The sequence below is a fragment of the Haliotis asinina genome, chromosome 12, assembly GCF_037392515.1.
Source record: "Haliotis asinina isolate JCU_RB_2024 chromosome 12, JCU_Hal_asi_v2, whole genome shotgun sequence".
NCBI lineage: Eukaryota > Metazoa > Mollusca > Gastropoda > Lepetellida > Haliotidae > Haliotis > Haliotis asinina.
In genome coordinates this window covers 34,679,963-34,700,195 of record NC_090291.1, presented here as the reverse complement: position 1 = coordinate 34,700,195, position 20,233 = coordinate 34,679,963, and the positions used below count along the sequence as shown (strand labels likewise).

The window sequence follows — 20,233 nt, the reverse complement described above, 5'->3', positions numbered from 1 at the left end:
ATATCGTACCCATGTAGGGTATTTAACCTGGGCCTTCGGCTTGACAAGCCAATGCTTTAACCACAAGGCTATCCTACTGCCCCTGCAGTCAGTGTGACAAACACCATCTGTGTTGCTTACTGTGTGAGTGAGTGACACCAACACACAGGTATTTCAATGACAACCTTAGGAACATAATCAGGGTGATTCAAACTAATGATCCAAAGTATTTTCAACGAAAACTAATCAAGTAATAACAGATAACTAACATTGCTCTTATGTTTAAAAATATACTGAAAGAAATACTGAAATGACCTGGCCAACATTTCCTGGCCAGGCTCTATAGTTGAACGTTAGAGACAGGGATGCCTTTAGTTTTAAATATTATATATATATATACAACTCAAGGCTCCACTAAATTCTACGTCAGAGTGTGAGTGTGTGAGTTAAAATTTAACGTCATATCACCTGTATTTCAGCCATATAGCAACAAGACCATGCTTACATATATTCTCACATCTGGACTCGCATCCATAAAACACAAACACACACACAGAAACAATTTCAATTTGCACATTCTACAGGTCTACCTATGAAAACATTCCCATGCTGAAAAGCCAAACAAATCATGGAAATAGCAACATTAACATAATACTAGCTACTAAAACAATAAATATGGCAGTCGAAGTAAACCTAGTCTCAGTGTATTTCATTACACTCCACCACCGAGTCTAACAAAACCTAGTAGAAGGTTGCATCAGGTAACCTTTGAGCTACTTATAACCGTCCAATCAAACGTGAGACAGTTAAATAGATTTAACCAATCAAACAACGGCTACTATTTAGGGATCGGAGGGACTTTCAAAATATTCAGGTTAACGAGACAGATCTCTCCACAAACAAAAATCTGTATATAACACAGTTATTTGACCAGCTGTATATACGCTTTGGGGGTTCTGTTGACATGGTTACCATTAGCCAATATTTCTGCAAGATGACATCCTTGAATATTGCCAAAAACAATATTTTCAGGGACTATTTACTCTCTGTTGTCATGGTCGTAACGTGCGCCGTGTGCATCACCCGGAAGTTATCGTACGCTAAATAGCAGTCAGAATCATTTGGGTACGAACCTTTTCGAGATAAAAAGTTCAAAAGGTACGTGTGAATGTCCACTTCCGCGATTTGGTAAGCTGTGTCCTGATTGGTCAATCTCAAAGGTTACCTGACACGACCTCTCATGAGGTTTCGTTAGACTCGGTGGTGAAGTGTAACGAAAAGCACTGAGGATAAGTTTACTTAGACTGATAAATATGGAAACTTAAAATCGCTAAAAACTGGATAAAAAACTGAAAAGCCTGCAACTGCAATTTTGCATATGCACACATGAAAGAAGAATTTTTGACGGCATGTTGCCATTTTCCAGTTTGAAGAAAAGTTACATTCCCTTTTAAAGTATTTCTGTTGTGCTATTTGGCGTTCTTCATACTTGTGTGTGCACATGTTTAGTTAACATTCCATACGTATGAAATGATTGACATGAACATTTTTGACATATTCAACGATTTTCGTATACGAGGCAATGAACAGTTGCACGGAAATTTGAAAGAAGTGATCATAATGCACATAAGTAGTACAGATCAAAGCTCACCGATACAGAAATGTTGCAGTGTCATTGATTTTCATTACCGTTTTCACTGTTTAGATTTAGTGAAACAGTTTATGTTGCTATTTCCACAATTAACATAAACTTTCCCAGAATTTTCTGCACAGTAGCTGAGTGTTTTTTGGCCAGGCCTGATTCTAGCATCACAACATTATTTAAATTTTAAACCTCAGGCTGTAACAATGTTATTTACTATTTAAAACATTGACTAGAACAATATCTTTTACAGCTTACACTTAATCCTGAACATTCAAGAACAACATCCTTAACATCCTTTGAATATTCAAGTAACTAGTTACTGATATTTTGAGTAACCATGGTAAAAACCAAAGCGGTCACTTAATGGTAACAATCACTCAACCAAGTCACCAACCACAGACAAAAATGGCAACATGACCAAGAAATTTGCAACACATTACAAGCATTTGTTGCAAGGTTCCTATTCCAGCACAGAATACAAACAGGCCAACATAAATAGAACTAATAGATTTATTTGTCTCCAGCACCTGAAAAAGCATATAAGGCACTATTGCAAATTTACTTACTGTTGACATATATCCTGAATTATGGCAGCTAAGGGACGTTTCTGAAAATAAGGAAGTTTTGTTGCATTGATCAATGTATGCTGCATGGCAAATATAATAAAGAAATTAAACTATAACATTAACAGGACGCATAAAAACGCTTTTGTACATTCTGTTCATAAATGCAAATACACAACACAAAGTCTTATTTTTATTATAAAGTTTTCTGAGGACCTTTAGAATACAGCACCTCAACGTCTGGTGAGGATGTCTGGGTTAAGTTAAGCTAACCTAACTCTAATCCACCCTAATCCTGACCCTAACCTTACCCTTATCACCTACAATTACGTAAAAGAGCAATGTGACAGGTTTTTAAAGTTTATGGTACTGTATTCTACAAGTAGGCCAAGAATTCATAAAAAACAAACCCCAGCATTGACTTTTGCAAGTATTCCTTATACATGTTTTAGTGACAAACAAAATACATTTTTTTCATTTTCATGATTAACAAAACCTTGGCAAATGAAAACATTACATTCTTTTTCATGTGCAATCTATGAAAAATGTACTTCAAAACAATGTTTGAGTTTCAATGTAAGGGAGTAGTGCACTTTATCGGGCGCAATTTTTTTCGATTTTTTTTTCGGATGGATATACTCACACCAAAGGTAAGCCAACCCTAACTTTACTCACTAACCCTAAGGATCTAGAAGTGGGGTGCCCAAATTGTACTATACTGTACAATTGTGATTGAATAAGTTGAGCTGCTGGAAAAGGTGTCATGAGTTGTTTTTGTTTCCTTCCAAATTATAATTTAGATGAATAAGAAGAAAGCAATGATTGGTTCATAAATGTGAACTAAAGGAAGTCTGTAGCAGAAGTAAGCCAGCAGGAGGCTATGCTGAAATATATGAATGCCATACAAGACTGCGCTGATGCATATATAATTAAACTAGATCAAATGGAATCATGAATACCTGGTTCGGCAATGATGATAAACAAACAGTTCCAGATAATGAAATTAACCAGGCAAAAATGTCACTAACACAACTTGAATTAGTTGAGAACACTTGCACCTTTAGAAACCACAAACGCACTTTGATTAGCACCCAATTTTGTTCGTAAAATGACGACACGTTGACAAAAAGAAAATTTTCTCAACTAACGGATAATTTATTGACTTGTAACTAGTGTATGTTTTGTAAACCAGAGTCATCACTAAACCTAAGTCCATGTAAAACAGCGTGACAGGTCGATTGACGTTTGCGCCAAAATGTCAATAATGGCATAAGTGACAGGTTGTAAATATGGAACGAAGATTCTGTAAAGAATGGGAGATTACTGAATGTTTACCTGGTCAAGTTCAAGGAACAATGCCTGTTGCCCTTGCATTGTAACAGCCACCTTTTTAATATTCTCCAAGTGACTTTTCGAGGTTCGGGCAGGGGGCAGAGTTCTAGTTCCTGGTTGGTCCGACATTGTCGCTGGGTTCGCTTGCTAATTCCGCTCTGCTTGTGACAATTCGTCAATCTTTGCACAATACGTGCTAATATTCCACTGCTTAATATATTCAAACGGCAAATAAAATAAAAAATTATCCAGATTTCACATACAATAGTATGAAATGGTGAATTTTCGTCATGCTTAAGCGATGTGTGTCACCACCAGACTCCATTAACCAAGCCTCTTCCGGGAAGTGGTTCTAAAAACCACCGCAGGGTGGCGTTGGTCATGGAGGTCGCACTCGCTATAACAGACAGGTGCGTCTTGCATTTCAATCAAGAATTGCATCGTTTGATTAATGTCTGTAAGGCACAACTAGGTTGTCAGACCTCTAATTTAGTTCAAGGCCTTACTTCTAAATATCAGTAATTGCATTTTGATTTCAGAGCATACTAAAAGCAAACACGTAGGACATTGCCATGTGATAAAGTTGACACTATCAAAGTCGAATTGAGCCGAAGCATTATGCACAGGAACCTACACTCACGTCATATTAATTAATATATATGACGTGAGTGTATATCTATGGTCTATGTTTAACCTACAGTGCGATATCGGGTTCAATTAATATATATGACGTGAGTGTATATCTATGGTCTATGTTTAACCTACAGTGCGATATCGGGTTCCTGTGGCATTATGGTAGATTGAAAGCGACACATATTGGTTATCAGAGAGCTGAGAGTCCCAGGTTATATATTACACGCATACTTTTTATGTTCTCAGGTAAAATAACCCTCCATGCCCCATCTCATTTTAACACACAAATTTAGATTTGATGAATGTGATGAATATCACACTAATGAGAAATGCTAATTTAGAACATGTGACAACCCATGAAGGTCCAGGGTAGAATAGGCCTTCAGCAACCCATGCTTGCCATAAAAGGCGACTATGCTTGTCTTAAGAGGCGACTACCGGGATCGGGTGGTCAGACTCGCTGACTTGGTTGACTCATGGCATTGGTTCCCAATTGCGCAGATCGATGCTCATGTTGTTGATCACTGGATTGTCTGGTCCAGACTCGATTATTTACATACCGCTGCCATGTAGCTGGAATATTGCTGAGTGTGGCGTAAAACTAAACTCACTCACTCACTTCAAACAATTAGTAATAATCTGATTGATATTTGCTTGTGCTGTTTTGATTCTATGTAACAAGAACCATAATTTTGTATCACTGACAGGTGAATCTGACAGACAATGATTCTACTCCGAGCCCTCTGCTGTATGAGGGTGTGCAACCCTCGGGTTCAGACATACAGACTGTTTTCAGGTCTTCAGGTAATCATTCTACTTTGTATCGCTGTTGGAATGCCAGAATAAATGGGAATTCCAGGAACCCCTAGGCTCCCTGTACTTGTCATTATAACAGATGCTTGAGTACCTTTGAGAATGCAGGTTAAAGTGGGTCTCCAGCAACCCATGCTTGTGGCATTTAACAACAAACAAATCAAGTGGATTTTATAGGTGAAATTAGCTCAGAGTCCAGCCAACAATTTCAACTGTTCATGTGTCTCAAATCTTAACACTGTGAGATGATCTAGAAGTAAAAAGGTACTTGCCCATTCTGATATTGTTCTTCAACAAAGTGTAATTGACTTGACCTTTTGCAATCTAGGATCTTTCTGAGTTGTGGTAGCCTAGTGATTAGAGCATACATCTGTCACGCTGAAAACTTAGGTTCGATTTCCCACATGGGTACAGTGTCTGAAGCCCATAAAACCATACTCACATTTTAATGGATTGAGTTGTAAACATGGCCATGCAAGCAAAAACAAAAACAGTCCTGAATGAAAAACATTTTGTGGAATTTACTCATTTAGTCTCCTCCTTTTTAAGGCTGTTTGGATTGGATCTGGAAGATTTTTCTTATCAATACTGAATCACTGGATAGTTACTGTATACTGCCACATTATTACTTGCCTGTGGAAGATACTGCAGTGTGATATTTTTACGGCAATGTGTAATATTATGGCAATAGTGTAATACCACTAGACGCATGACATCATAATGCTTCACAGTTATGACATCACAATGCCAATGCAGCTGTCACAATGGTACTAGACCTTGTTTGACTTGCGGACAGCTGAGAGTCATCACACTATAGGCACTTTTGCCGCAGTTTCTATCAATTTATGTTTCTAATAATTATGTAATAAACAGAATATTACACTTACTTCAGTGAAATACCATTTTTATTGAACTTGTGAAAGATTAATATCAAACTTGCTTTTGCTTGTTTGATACCAAATTATTAACTTGTTTATTGAAATTGATATTAGATATGCAAACTGGAGTATATCCAAGCCAGGCAGGTTCATAGTCCCATGAATACACTTTGCCATTTTGAAAGTGAGCAAATGTAGATTTGGTGGATTCCTTGCAGCCTTACTAGTGAATACAGTATGTACAATGTGAGAAATTTACACTGGTCTAGTGGTCCCTGACTAGTAAAAATTCATCAGGACCACTATATGTAAAGTTTGCACTGGTGCAGGAGGCCAGTGAATTTGGCAGTGATAGTTAAGTAAATCATACAGGCCCTGAAGCAAATATATCCATGAAAGCCCACATAAGTCTAGAAAATGTGGCAAGTCTAGATTTCCTTAGCTTCTGAAAATGAATCAAGTCTCAGGGCTCCATTTTATTTCATTTTATTATTTTAAGTTTACTATGACATTTTTTCCAGTAAAATATGTTCATTTCAGAGACTAGTTGTTAGTCTAATACAGTATGTACAATATGAGAAAGTTATGTCGGTTGAGTTGTCCCTGGCTTGTAAAAATTCGTCAGGACCACTATATGTTAAGCTTGCAGTGGTGTTGGTGGCCAGTGAATTTGGCATTGACAGTTGAAGTAAATCAACAAATATTATTTTGGACCAGTGAAGTGCAGACATGACCACTAATTATTGTCCACTAACTGGTCCTGTGGTTTTGTGGGGAAATTTTGAAAGGTTTCTTTCCCAGAATATATTTACAGTAACTGTGATCAACCCTGTTGATAGAGATTCCTTATTTGGTAGCCTTGTTGTTAAAGTGTCTGCTTGTCACACCAAAGACCTGGGTTTGTTTCACTCACTCACTCATGCATGCACACACGCACTCACTCACTCACTCACTCACTCACTCACTCACTCACTCACTCACTCGTATTTGTTACAGGTTAGGAGTGACACAACAGCAAATAGACTGTGGAAGCCGAGTGTCAACAAAGTATTTGTGAGGTGGAAACTCCTGACCTCGAAGAAGTCTCGGACATTTCGCCCCCAGTATGGCAAGGACCAAGTCAGTGAAGAGTTTCAGTTGATTTACGAAAACAACATGAACAAAATCGTATTCTGGAGCCAGCTGTTCATCTACACAATGACAATTCCAACTGTTATCGGAGCTGCGGCAATTGTTGTGATGAATTCCGCAGACATCCCATCAAATCTGTCCATTTCACATCCTGCGGCTACAGCAATGGGCTATTTCGTGTTCGGGAGCACGCTCATGTTGTTCATAAATGCTGTTAGCAGAAGAAGTATTAGAAGAATCTATTTAGAACCATTCACAGATCGTTATGTAGCCGTTGTACAGAACTGGTTAATGATTCCAAGCAGGCTTCACTTCAGGTTGAAGGATACAAAGCCAAGGAGGCCAACTTACCTCACAGCAATGGGTGGGAATATAGCCATTAAAAAACGTCCGTTCTTTGTGGTCGGAACTGATTTTAAGCTACCTGTATACTACAATCAGCTCATGGAGTACGACCTTGAGAAGCCACTGGAAAAGGCGAGTGACTTTGATTTGTTGGAGGTAGCAAAACAAAACCGCAAAAAGAAACAGAAGTCCCGTTCATAGGATGATGGATGATAGTGTGCAGTGCTCCTCTTGATTAAAGACTTTTATCAGTGAGTGTTTGTCTTGTTTGTTGATATGATGAAGATGGGAGTTGGGCTTACTCTGTCTGCCACTGATAAGTACCCATACCATCTACCACTGGATGTGAGAAACTAGATTTCCTTTGTGTACAGACAGGAGTGATATAGCTTGATTGTAGCACAGTAATTATGTTGAGTGTGCATTTGCCTTTATCCATTCATATGATATTCCTCAGATTAGTGACTCATGAAAGTCTGGAGTAGAAAAGGCCTTCAGCAACCCTTCAACCTTCTGCTTGTCTTAAGAGGCGATTAAAAGTTTCGGTTGTCAGACCTACTGACTTGGTTGACACATGTCATCAGTTCCCAATTGCTCAGACCGATGCTCATGCTGTTGATCACTGGATTGTCTGGTCCAGACTTCATTATTTGCAGACCATGGCCATGTAGCTGGAATATTGCTGAGTGCGGCGTAAAACTTAACTCACTCCTCACATTAGTTTCAGAATACACATAATTGTAATAGTAACAAATAAACCAATTTAAATTTAAAGGAGGTACAGTGAGATGGGAGGAAATCTATGGTGTGTCCGTCAGTATTGTATTTCAGTTTGAGGACAAACTGACAAAGATATGCAGACCTTAGACATTAGCAACGTCAGAGGATAAGCACAAGCATTATGGACTGTTAGCAGTGAAAACGTCCTATGAATTTCACTTAAAACATTTGTTTGACAAGTGGCACCCCCTTGTGGCACCATCTGTAAAACGTTATGTCAGTGAAGGTTCTCTTAAAAGTAAATTGTTTAATTACATTATTTAGTATGTTTATTTTATAATGATGTTTCAGTACTGACATGAGATAAACCAGTATTTTCAAGGTAGTATGTAGGATTTGACATGGTAAGTAACTTCAAACAAACAGGATTTTACCAAAAAAAATATTAATTCGTCAATGAAAAAAGATTTTTAAAGTAACAAGATTTTTAATGCATTGAAGTTTTATTTAGTAAATCCACTTGAGGTTAATATTCAAAAGTAAAAAAAAAATATGTTACCTGAGGGTATCAACACTATCTCCACTTAAAACAGCATACACATATTTTGGAGCCATGCACACGCACGCACACACATACAAATACACCTTTTGATGCTGTAAAATAAAAACTTGTGCGTAATGTATGTCTACCAAGTATGTTTCAGTTCTGGTGTTATAAAAGCCCATGAGCCTATTAAACAGTGCCTAGCTTCGACTATGTTTCCACAAAGATGCAAAAACATTTAAGTTTAAGTTATTGCTGTATAAACCCCAGAACCTAAAATACACCATTAAGATTAATAATCAACCTATCTTTGTGCCAAATTTGAATGCTTAGTCTTCTGTTTTATAGCATGAGGTTTTGGGGACAATGTGGAGTCTACAAATATAGATATTTTCCTAGGCCTAAAATGAAAACCCGTTCCTTTGTTGTGTGATGAACAATTCACAACCTGCTATGAACTATACTGAGCCAAGAAAGAAACTTCACAAAATGTAATTTTTAAAAATAATGAATAATTTTTGTCTTATAATATATCTATGTATCCGAAATGGGATCCCTATTTTTTTGACTCTAGGAAAACGTTAGGAAAACCCACTCAAACCCATCCATTTGTTGTGCAAATGACAGTGCCAAATCTGGTTTTGCACCTGCAGTCGATCACATGATCTTTGCATGGAAGTGTTCTTCATTTGCACATGTCTGCATTGGACTCAAGAACTGAAAAAAGCACTTTTAAACCACAGTTCTAACGGTACTTTATATGCCATGATTGTCAAATGTGCAACGTGAACTACTGTCGTCGCAAGAGCAATGGGATGCAGCCGTCGTACTGTGTATGACTTGTGAGGTCGTCTACAAGAAACTGGCACCACAGGTTGGGTTGTCCACATGTGATGTCAGGACCAGAAGACTGTCAAATCGTCCTACATCACTTACATGACAGATTTCTGCCAGCTACACGAACCAGGGCTGAGATGTTTAGAGGCCGACAGTCCTCACAGACCATTCAGAATCGGTTGCTGGCTGCCAATCTGTATTCTCAATGTCATATCGTGGGCAATATTGAAGCCATTTCATTAACGTCAACGTCTGCTGTGGGCCCAACATAACCTCCAGTGGACCCAGAGAGACTGGAATCGAGTCGTCTTTAGCGATGAATCCAGGTTTACGCTCAGATTTGTGGACGGCAGGCATAGAGACTGAAGACGACGTCGTGAACAGTATGCCCAATGTTGTGTACAGGAAGTCAACAGATTCGGGTGTGGTGTGGGGTGCTTTCTGTGGGAACAACCGTTCTCGACTTTTAGTCATCCGTGGAAACCTCACAGCTGCTGCTTACCACGGCCAGGTGCTCATGGCCCAGGTCTACAGTTCCAGCATGATAATGCTTGGCCGCATAGCAAAATATTGACACAAAATTTCCTTCAAAATGCTGTAATCAACGCCATGGACTGGCCATCAAGGTCCCCTGACCTTAATCCAATAGAGCACACTTGGGAGAAGGCTTCGTGGTCTTAGGAACCAACCTCGGAATTTGCAGGTTCTTGGCACTGCCTTGCAAGAGCAATGGCACAGAATCCCCAACCACGAGTTCACAAGCATCAGGCAGTCAATGAGGAGACGGTGTTTGGCAATGGGGCTAGTCAAGTGGTTTAATCGTTTACTCGTTATGCCGAAGGCCCGGGTTCAATTCCCCTCAAGATTACAATGTGTGACTTCCATTTATGGTATCCTCTGTGGTGATATTGCTGGAATATTGCTAAAAAGCAGTATACAACCCCACTCAATCACCTTTTACTAGAAAACATTCTTTAGTTTATGCCTTGTACTAGAATATCATTGAAACATATAAATTCAGCCATGTGGACACGTGTTTACTTTCACCTATTTGTATCGTATTTCTAAATGTAATAAATGCGTCAAAGCCATATTCATAAAATATATATAGACGACTGTACCATTCCAGATGGGTTAGTCCAGTTGTTGATAATTTAAACAGACAATACATTGACTGTTGGAAGCATGACAACAAAGATAATAGCAATATTCAGGACACCTCCATCGAGAAGGCGCAAGTCATCATTTACTCATTTCTGTGATGAATTTTTTTACATTGCTGGAAGATGTGTGTGTGTATGACGCTCACACTAAGTGATTTGAACATCCTCTGTGACAATGTGTCTGACCAAGAGATGATGAAATTTTCAAAAACTCAAAATTCTCAGAAGTGTGTCCAACTTGTAAATGAGAACACAGACAAGCGAGGTCACATCCTTGATTGTGGTCTAACAATGGATGACATTATCTGTGTAAAGAGGGTCCGGGTCGCCGATCTGCAGAGCATTCTCTCTTCACAGAGAAGTCAAATGTTGATCATCCACCAGTACATGAAGAAAATGGACAGGGAAGCCATTCGTTGAGATCTTATGACATCCATCCGCCACAGATCCAATTGAACTTGTTGATCTGTACAATGACACTCTACTGCAACTCCTGGACATACACGCAGAAGAGAAGACAAAGTTGGTGATTCAAAGATCAGCGTCTTGGACCACGACTCCCGAGATTAGCAAGGCAAAAGTTGACAGGAGAATTGCAGTGGGTGCCTGGCACAAATCAAACTTGGAAGCTCATCTGCACTTTATCGTTCGGCCAGTAACAAGGTAAATCATTCTTCCACACGAGCAAAACAGAGGTGTCTGAATGGCAAGATCATGCAGAATGCAAGAAACTTGTGAAACACTCTTCAGTTTACTGGACAAGCATACAGACAAGCCTCTCCGACGTCATGAAGATAGATATACACTATGTGACCAGTTCCTCGCTTTCTTTATAGACAAGGTTGATCTGGGCTCCGATGATGCAAAATGAGGCCGAACAAGGGAAGACCAGTGAGACGCTCATTCTGACAGTATCCTGTAGACTTTTATGAGTACACTGATTCTGACATACTCAAAATTATCAGAGAGTCTGACAGTTTCTTGTGTTACCAACTCACGTCCTCAGATTCATTGACAGTTAACTACCTGCAGTAAAGTTAGTTCCTGTCGCCTTCAAATCAGCAATTGTGACACCTCTGCTTAAGAAATTGACGCTGGATTCAGATCAGCTGAAAAAGGATCGTCCCATATAACAGAACTCCATTCCTGTTTGATTCCAGTGGTACTTAATATCACCGAAGTACTCGTACTTTTTATTGCTGTTTTTGTTTTTGCTTATTTTATTTTAAAGAATTAAACCTCCTCGATACAACTAGGTGGGGGTGAAGGGGAAACATAATTATCACCTTATATTTCCAATTCTGTCAGCTACGTCCCTTGTGCTTTCGGTACGACGATATATACTTTTCATGATTTCTTACACAATAACATAATGCCATAAAGGAATTAAGTAGTGGGGATTGTTTTTATCAAAGCGCTGCATCCATTACACGCTTTCCGGTGGGTTTGTTGTATTCTCACACATAACAAGCATAGAGTCGGGGATGAGTCTTCTTGGAGTTCACGGAAAGGGTGAGTGGTGACAAATGCGCTGCAGCCTTGTCCATAATGAATTAAAATTTGACAATCAAGGGTCGACTCCCAGACCTGGAATAAAGCTTGTATGCGCTTTCATTTGAAATGATGTGGGATGTTTCCTTTTTCAAAGTTTATTGGTTTTTTTGGTTTTTTTGGGTTTTTTTTATGAAATTTCAAACACCTTGCTCCCTTTCCTCCTGCGACTCCCGAAGTTTAACTAACAGTTGCATCTGTGGGACTGGGCTTCCATTTTATATCATTTCTGATTTCTAACTCGCTAACACATTGTATTAGTGAAATATTTTTAGTCTGATCTGATTGTAGCATTTCATTAAATTCACATGTAAACTGGTCAAATTTTGTATTATAGGGGTAATTTGGGCCTGAATACCTTCCAGTGTTATGGTGAGGTCTGCAAGTGACAAAAGTAGAGTCTGTAACAGTATCAGGAGGTACAGATTGCCCATATGAGCCTTGTCTGCAGGCAGTCATGTGTGGTGGTCTTGTTACCAGGTCCCAGATTGCACTCTACATCCCCACCGATGACCAGCAAAACAAAGTATCAACACGCATAGTCTCAAGTCTAGAGATAAACCCCCAGGGAGCCTTATACCAGGGTACACAGTCCGTGAAGTCTTGAATCGCAGACAAAAACACCTGATTCTTTATCTCCACATTTTTATTGCCACACTTTTAGCAATCAATAGATACCTGGATGTCTCGTACAGCAGCCAGTTAACAATTGGGTAGTTCCAGGTTTTTTATCACACCAGATATTTACTTCCTCTTGGAGACAACTGTAATCCATGCTTGTAAAAGGTGACCAGTGGGATTGGGTGGTCAGGATCACCAGCCTGGCTGACACATCGTGTTGATCGATGTTGATGTGGTTAATTAATGTGGTTGTCTGGTCCACACTCCATTATTTACTGAACATCACCATATAGCTGGAATATCACTGCATGTGGCGAGACCAAACAAACAAACACAACAAACTATGCTGAGGTCATGCTTTAAGATAAACACACACACACATCGTATCAATACGTGCTTTTCCTAGTGCATTCTGCATGATCTGTAGGAAGATCTTGTAAACAACCGCTCATCATTTTGCTTCCCTAAGTTGGGTAAGCAAGAGTGAAATGCACATGCACCATAGTCCAAAGATCAACTTGGTGTGCATGAAAACTTCCAGATAAGCCATGGCCAGCTGCGGGATAAGCAAGTCACCATCTTGCAAATATTAATAATGAAGCACAGTGCTCGCTCACTGGAAAGTGTTGTTGCTGTACCTCAGTTTAGGGACTCCGGCCCCAGGTCTTAGGGCTAACTCTCATAACCTTGGTATAGTCGGGAACTGCAGTATCTTAAGCACATACTGATTAAGTTATTTACAGAAAACCTGTTGTGGTAACTGAAAGCTGCAGCTAATGATTTCCCACTGACATTTCCTTGCTCTTGAAACATGCATTATTTGACAGTTGTCAATGTGTTTTTTCTTCTTAGAAATATTCCTGCTACATCGAGCAAGTGAGTTTACTTTCATGCCACACTCCGAAATATTCAAGCCATATAGCAGCGCTCTATATATAATCGATTTTGGACAAGACAGTCCAGTGATCAACTGCATGAACATCAATCTGTAATTGGGAACTGAGGCATCTCAACCAAGTCAGCGAAGTTGACCATCTGATCCGGTTAGTACCTCTTACAACAAGCATAGTCGCCTTGTATGGCAAGTATGGGTTGATGATGACCTATTTTTCCCCGGACCTTCACAGGTCTGCTACATCAAGACTGCCTGTAGTGTAAATAACAGAGTTTGGACATTGCACATCAGTGATGGACAGAATTACGGTTTCATGCTGCTATTAGCAACACCCCAGCTGTATCAAGCAGTAACCACCCAAAATGTGCTTCATACACTGAACACAAGTCTGGACACTTTAGTGTCACTAGCCAACAGTTCTACCACAAAGCTACCAGTAGCAAACAGCAAATCTGTAGGCAACAACTCAAGTTGTAAAACAATATGAGACACTGGCAAGCCTCACCAGTAATAATTTGTCTTCCAGGAAGCTCTTGGTACTGGAGACCTATTAATGCTCACATTAGAGAGATCAGAGAAAAAAACTCAAACATTTTTCCTTTTTTTTAATGTCCACAGCTTTTTACAGTTTGGTTTACTTTTCCTTCTCAGCAGCCTCACGCTTCTTCTTTTCGCGCACTCCAAACAGCCTGGCGTTAACGCGAGCACTACGCAGAGCAGCGAAGGGACTGAATCTCTTCTCTCTCTTGCTGATCTTGCGAGCCTTCTCACTCCTGTACACCTGTCTGATGGGCATGACGTCTCCCTTGAGTTGTGTGGCTGTCTTGATCTGTTCAGCCTAAAACACAAACATCAGCGCCTTCACATACATGAACCAAACATCAATAGTCACCTCATATTTTGGTGCCTGTGTCCATACACACTTACAATTTTTATCTGGGAATGGGATGAAGGAATGGCCCCAAGTCAGAGAATACAAGCAGACAGACATCATGGAACTGCTTCATGCACAACAGTTTCAACAAGCGTTTTAAGGCACTTTTAGCAATATTCGCACCAAATCACAGCAGAGGACACTAGTAATTGGCTTTAAACACTGAACCCATGCGACAAGTGAAACCGTCAACCACTACGCTACTATACCCAACCCTTTAATCAATGAACCGATTCAAAATGGACAGAAGAAACATACAAAATCTAGGGAACCATATAAAAAACAAAATTGGCTCTCAACTCTTCAGAGGTTTCAGGAAATATATGTGGCAGGAACACTTTTTTCTCCATAAACAACTGTACACACTGAACTTCACCCTTTACCATAATTTCAGTTTTCAAGCTCTATCTTTCACAGTTAACAGTATGAACTATTCGAGTCTGAAAGTTAAGGCGATAAATTGTTTTATCAGCAAAACATGAGACAAAACTCCTGAATTGGAGCCATCAACGCTATTCAAGCAACATGAGTAACAATCTCCAACTGCTCAGCATGTGCCATGACCAACAAAATCAACAAATCGTCCAGTCGAATCCATTATGTCATCTCTTGCAATGAGCACATGTTGCTCAGTGCCAGTCTTGACCCTGAATGCCCTCAGTATGTACTGTCTTATTACAAAACAAAATACATTTCACAATGCACAATGCAGCACCTAGGGTAGAACTGCTCTTTACCCAACTATGCTTATCTCAAGAAGAGTTTCACAGGATCACAAGATCAGACTCACTGAATCATTTAATACAAGTTACCATATCTCAGCTGCCTAAATTGATATTCATGTCAGTCACAGGAATCTTTGTCCACTGAGTTGTTTTTTTCAGGATTCCAACGAAGGAGCAGAGCAAATTGCAAGTGCCACAATATAGAAAGAAAAAAGTATTTCTGAACTGACCGTGGCATCTCCCTTCTTGGGTTTGCTCTCCTTGCGTGGGAAGAGGATGAGTTTGGAGTTGTACTCCTTCAGGCGTTGCACATTCTGTTGCAGGGATTCCACTGTCTTGTTGCGACGACGGTAGTCCACAGAGATGCCGATGGATCTGGCTTGCCTCCTGTTGATACCAGCTTGCTGAAATTAGGGTTAAACACTTAATAAAAACCGAAGCAAGCAATTCTGGCAAACATGATCTTTAAAACTGTACCATTATTCTTGCAACTTAAAGATAGATAGGATAAGTAGTATGTTTTTCTTATTTTCTTCTTCACTAAGCAATAAAGTGGTTGTAAGCTGGGGAGATATGAGTAAATGGAGTTCGTTTCCAGGACTGTTTCACTTAAATGTTTATAGCAACATGCTTGTACCTGTCTGTGACTGCATGTTCTAGATTTATAATTACTCATAGACTAGCTCAAAAAGCTCATGTCACTGCTGAACTCAAAGTATATCAGCCATAGTCCGTTTGGTTCAAAAGCAGACATGAATTGCTATGTAACTCAAAAACTAATCAGCATGACACACTGATCATAATCAAAATATCAGACCAACTCTGTGAGGTTTTTGCAGAAGTTTGGTATGCGAAACTAAATTGATGACACTGGCATAGACAAGCCAGTTCATTAGACCAAACATGATTTTTCTAGGCTAGGCTAAAACTTTTCACTTGAGGCAAAACTTTTCTCAGTTACTAAGACAACAATATCATACATATTGCTCTGCGTGAACAACATTACTAGAATACATAGCACTTTACTTGAACGAAGAAGAGACAACGAATTGTCTGTAACAACAGAAAATTTGCAATATCTGACATCTACCATTGTTTCGCCAAGCTATTCTTAGTTTGACATACTGGTAGTATCTTTATTAGTATCTAAGACCATGGGCCTATGAGTACAAAAACACCTCATCTGTGAAGACAGTGTTGCATCTAAGAATCAACAAATGTGGGCTATGCAATTCATCAACTTTTCAAAAAGTGGGTATCTATGGAGTTGTAAGAATCATAACAAAAACAGACTTGGAGCATTTACTACCTCATTTTTGATCGGCACAAACTGGCATTCATATCAGTATTTCTACTTAGATAATCTTTTGTGAAAGAGTCAGTAAAGCATCATTTCATTGCTATTGAGAAAACATTCAAAGTCCCACTTGTTGAAACTTTCTGTAATAATTTTAACTATGCTGACCAGTGACCGCCATGTTTGAAAGCATCATTTGTTCTGCTCACTGTCATTGGTCGGGTCACAATAGCGTCTATTTATCGTTATTTCAAGCAATGGGTATTTCCTAAATTTGTTTTTCTTTCACTTCAAATACACGATACTAAATTTAACCATAATTTCAAGGTGATATAAAGTTTACACTTCATTTGTACAAAACTGCATACATAACATTAATTTTGCGTGACATGTGACACATAAAAAATTTATTTAACTGAAACTGATTAAATTATGCAATTACAGATGCAACACGGTGAAGACATTAAACATAATGATAATGGCAGCATGTACAGTATAAACAATCTTAATGTGACAAGATTTACTTCCTTTTTTGAAATGCATAGAACAAATACTTAGCAGTCTTTAAGATAATGTCTACATTTTTGGATGATGACAATGAATTAAATTTTAGTATATTAGCAGGGATTGGGAAAGGCAGGGGACTTGGGCCATTTTGCACATTAGAATGAAAAATGGCCCATTAAATATTGAAGTTTACTATTGATACAAGGGCAGTGGCCATTATGAATTCTGAAATGGCTAACAATCCTTCATGTAAACTTACATCATAGAGACCAGTCATGAATAAGATGAACTGTTGTGTTGTAATACCATTTATTAAACACAAAATGCCATAGTCACACACACATGTATTCCGATGTATTACAGATAACATCACATGACTGGTCACATGATTACACTGAAAATGGCAAAGTTCTCTTTCCCAATCCCTGTATTAGGAGAAGCATAGAATTGCATCAACAAATATTTTTGTCTTAATTCAACGTAGGCTGGACAGATAAGTGGTAATGGTATTCATTATTGATTTTGTTTAAGTAACACATTTCGCACTTTCTTTGCTCCTGCGGAATATTACAACAGTAACGAACTCTTTCAATCTCAAACAATGGGATTTAACCTAAATCATGCTAAACAATCTGTATTTGGATACAGTAATACAAGTTAAATGTGTTTCACAAGAAATTAGTTCATTTGAAATTACAATATGTAAACATTTAAACAGATAAATCACTGTGCCAACGTTGCAGAAAATTCTTTCAGGCACTGAAAAAGGACTTTAATAAAAACGTTTTTGTCTCCATAAGTATGTGAGAGCCAAACATCACCAAAACCTGCTATGAATATATTTCTAACTTTGGTAACCCAGTTCTCATAGCCTCACTCATCATACATACACAAACTATCATATTGTCATATCAGTATTATTGGTTTGTATTACAAGGGGGTATGCACAATTAATGAGACATCAGAGAATAAGTCGTTTTTTCCCCAAGTTAACACTCATCACATTCAGCACGGGCATTTGTTTCACTGTTTTAACTACAGCGCTTACCCCTTTGAACACAAACCAACAGAAATGATTTGAAACTATGATTGTTTGCCAAACAACTTTTATCCTAAGGTGAATAAAATTCTGAGATTTAAATGTTCAATTGGCAAGGTAAAATTATGAGGATTTGCAATTTTAATTGCACTTAGATAATTTACTTTTATATTTAAAGTGGAATTCATCTGTAAATTTTCACTGCAAACAGACTATAGTCTCACTGTTTACAAAGACATACAATCAACCAGACTCTAAGATGGGGAGTATGACCAGCATGGGATGCTGAGGACCAATTCTAACCAGGAATCCACATACAGCCTGTAACATTCCAAGGGCAAGTTACCTTCAGTTCTTCAAGAGTAAATCCACGACCAGCTCTGATTTTAGTGTTGTATTTGAAGGTTTGGCATCGTGCAATGGGGCGCAGATAGCCTTTGACAGGGCGAGGGGCAATGGCACGAGCTTTCTGTACACGTGTATCTTGTCTCCTCTGTTTTCTCATTGGCTGGTTGAACCATGTCCTAACACGGCGCTGCCAGTCTTTGTGGAAGTGCCCATTGGGCACCATGTTATTCCCTTTTGGAGCCATGTTTGCTGTGAAAGAAAAAAAGTTTAATTCTTGGTTATTTCCAAACCTTTCCTATGTTTTTAGGACCATTACTAAGGATTTCTATGATGTAATAAATCACTCATCAGTCTGGCATCTAATGCAGAGGTTGTCAATATTCCAACAGTACCACAGCCAGGGAAACCAGAAATGGTCTTCACATAATTATTGTTCCTATGTGGGTTATCGAACCTGGGTCTTCAGCGTGACAAGTCAACACTTCAACCACTGAGCTACTCTACCACCCTAAAGGCAAAGGTAGGAATTACCACAGTCTGCAAAAAATGAAAATCACTGACAAATGGTTTCTAGCCTTACTTATAGATGTGCAGTTTGCTTCATGCCATTTATCATACCAACGTGTACTCCACAGACAGAATTATTTACAAAAAACCATAACATTCAGATGCTTATTGTACAGAATATATAGCCGCTCATAAACTGACATTCAGAAGTTCTGACTTTAACATTGGGTTCCCTCTGCACCTGACAGTGAAATTTTCCAAACAAATGCAGGTAACATTGATCAAATCTTTAGTAAAACATGAGAATGACGACTGGTGTGAATTACATTATTTAATTGTTCAATGATATTAGGCTAATCATATTTAGTTGTCATGTTGTAATAGGCATGGCCCATCAAAATAGAAATAAAGATAAGTTGTGATTTCTATTTTACAGAAATTTAAATTGTTCACGGTCATCAATTCCTTGGTGGGAAAAGGCAATGGTACACTTCATGACAGTACATTTCATTATCATCAAGATCTAACATCAGACACTATCTATGGATGTTAATTGAGCACTTCATTGATGAGAGTGATTATCTCGTATGATCGTTTGAAAATATAACACAAGGGCCTTAGATGACAGCTTTCATTGACGAAAAGTTTCATTCTTAGAAAGTAAATGGTTGGCCATTTACTGAGTGAATTCGGGGGTACTGTTTTAGTTACATGATCTCGTTTACACAAGGACTTCAAAATAGACTATATCCTATTCATAAGCAATATTGCATAGAGTCCATTTAGGTCTAATTTCACAGCTACATCGAAACCTAAACGGAATACGTACAGTAATACCACTGATAGAAATATATTGCTGTTAACAAGAATAATTCCTCGATGCCACACGAAGGCATAACCATAAATATCGTGGAGTCGCATCATCTCAAGGTTGATTTTAGCCATTAATGTGTTGGATTCCCTGTAAATATCACAACAGACTAATCGCGGTTGTATTTCTATACATGTATGTGGTGGTAATTGTGGCAAGATGGCTATGATGGTTTTGTTTCAACAAGATATTGCTCAGGTATATGACACGCACCTGACTCGCTACGGTTCTAGACCGGAAAAGGAAGTGGCAATCGCCGACAGGGGGCGCAACTATCCCGGTTACTTCAAAAGGTGGATTGAGTTGCAAAAAGTTTGTTTACAGTTCGATAGGCATGTTCGACATACGCCAGGTT

The 20,233-nt window shown here is 38.8% G+C and overlaps 3 protein-coding genes across 3 annotated transcripts in view; 1 reads left to right on the top strand and 2 right to left on the bottom strand.

Annotated features, from left to right (window-relative positions):
- LOC137257667 (engulfment and cell motility protein 1-like) overlaps positions 1–3,867 on the bottom strand; it is a 30,149-nt gene extending 26,282 nt beyond the window's left edge. The window contains exons 1-2 of the mRNA XM_067795027.1: positions 3,523–3,867; positions 2,191–2,231 (exon numbers count right to left, since the gene is read on the bottom strand). Of these exons, the coding sequence (XP_067651128.1) occupies positions 2,191–2,231; positions 3,523–3,648 (167 nt within the window). The 5' untranslated portion in view covers positions 3,649–3,867. The remainder of the gene's footprint in view (positions 1–2,190; positions 2,232–3,522) is intronic.
- Positions 3,868–3,873: 6 nt separating this feature from the next.
- LOC137257668 (uncharacterized) lies at positions 3,874–7,568 on the top strand. Its single transcript, XM_067795028.1, has 3 exons — positions 3,874–3,929; positions 4,860–4,956; positions 6,840–7,568. Exons 2-3 carry the CDS (start codon positions 4,876–4,878, stop codon positions 7,518–7,520), a joined length of 762 nt encoding a protein of 253 aa, XP_067651129.1. The 5' UTR covers positions 3,874–3,929; positions 4,860–4,875; the 3' UTR covers positions 7,521–7,568.
- A 6,672-nt stretch (positions 7,569–14,240) lies between these two features.
- Positions 14,241–20,175, bottom strand: LOC137259068 (large ribosomal subunit protein eL13-like). Its single transcript, XM_067796780.1, has 4 exons — positions 20,092–20,175; positions 18,499–18,749; positions 15,540–15,713; positions 14,241–14,488 (listed from the first exon to the last, which is right to left on the bottom strand). The coding sequence occupies exons 2-4, from the start codon at positions 18,742–18,744 to the stop codon at positions 14,285–14,287; spliced, it is 624 nt and encodes a 207-aa protein (XP_067652881.1). The 5' UTR covers positions 18,745–18,749; positions 20,092–20,175; the 3' UTR covers positions 14,241–14,284.
- Positions 20,176–20,233: the final 58 nt, after the last annotated feature.

What these genes read in the sequence shown, in the direction of transcription:
- LOC137257668 (XM_067795028.1), top strand. Translation starts at nt 4,876, where the DNA reads ATGATTCTACTCCGAGCCCTCTGCTGTATGAGGGTGTGCAACCCTCGG. An exon ending in GACTGTTTTCAGGTCTTCAG is followed by an intron (nt 4,957 to 6,839) that starts GTAATCATTCTA and finishes TATTTGTTACAG; the next exon opens with GTTAGGAGTGACACAACAGC.
- LOC137259068 (XM_067796780.1), bottom strand. Translation starts at nt 18,744, where the DNA reads ATGGCTCCAAAAGGGAATAACATGGTGCCCAATGGGCACTTCCACAAA. An exon ending in TTACTCTTGAAGAACTGAAG is followed by an intron (nt 15,714 to 18,498) that starts GTAACTTGCCCT and finishes CCCTAATTTCAG; the next exon opens with CAAGCTGGTATCAACAGGAG. An exon ending in CCAAGAAGGGAGATGCCACG is followed by an intron (nt 14,489 to 15,539) that starts GTCAGTTCAGAA and finishes TTTGTGTTTTAG; the next exon opens with GCTGAACAGATCAAGACAGC.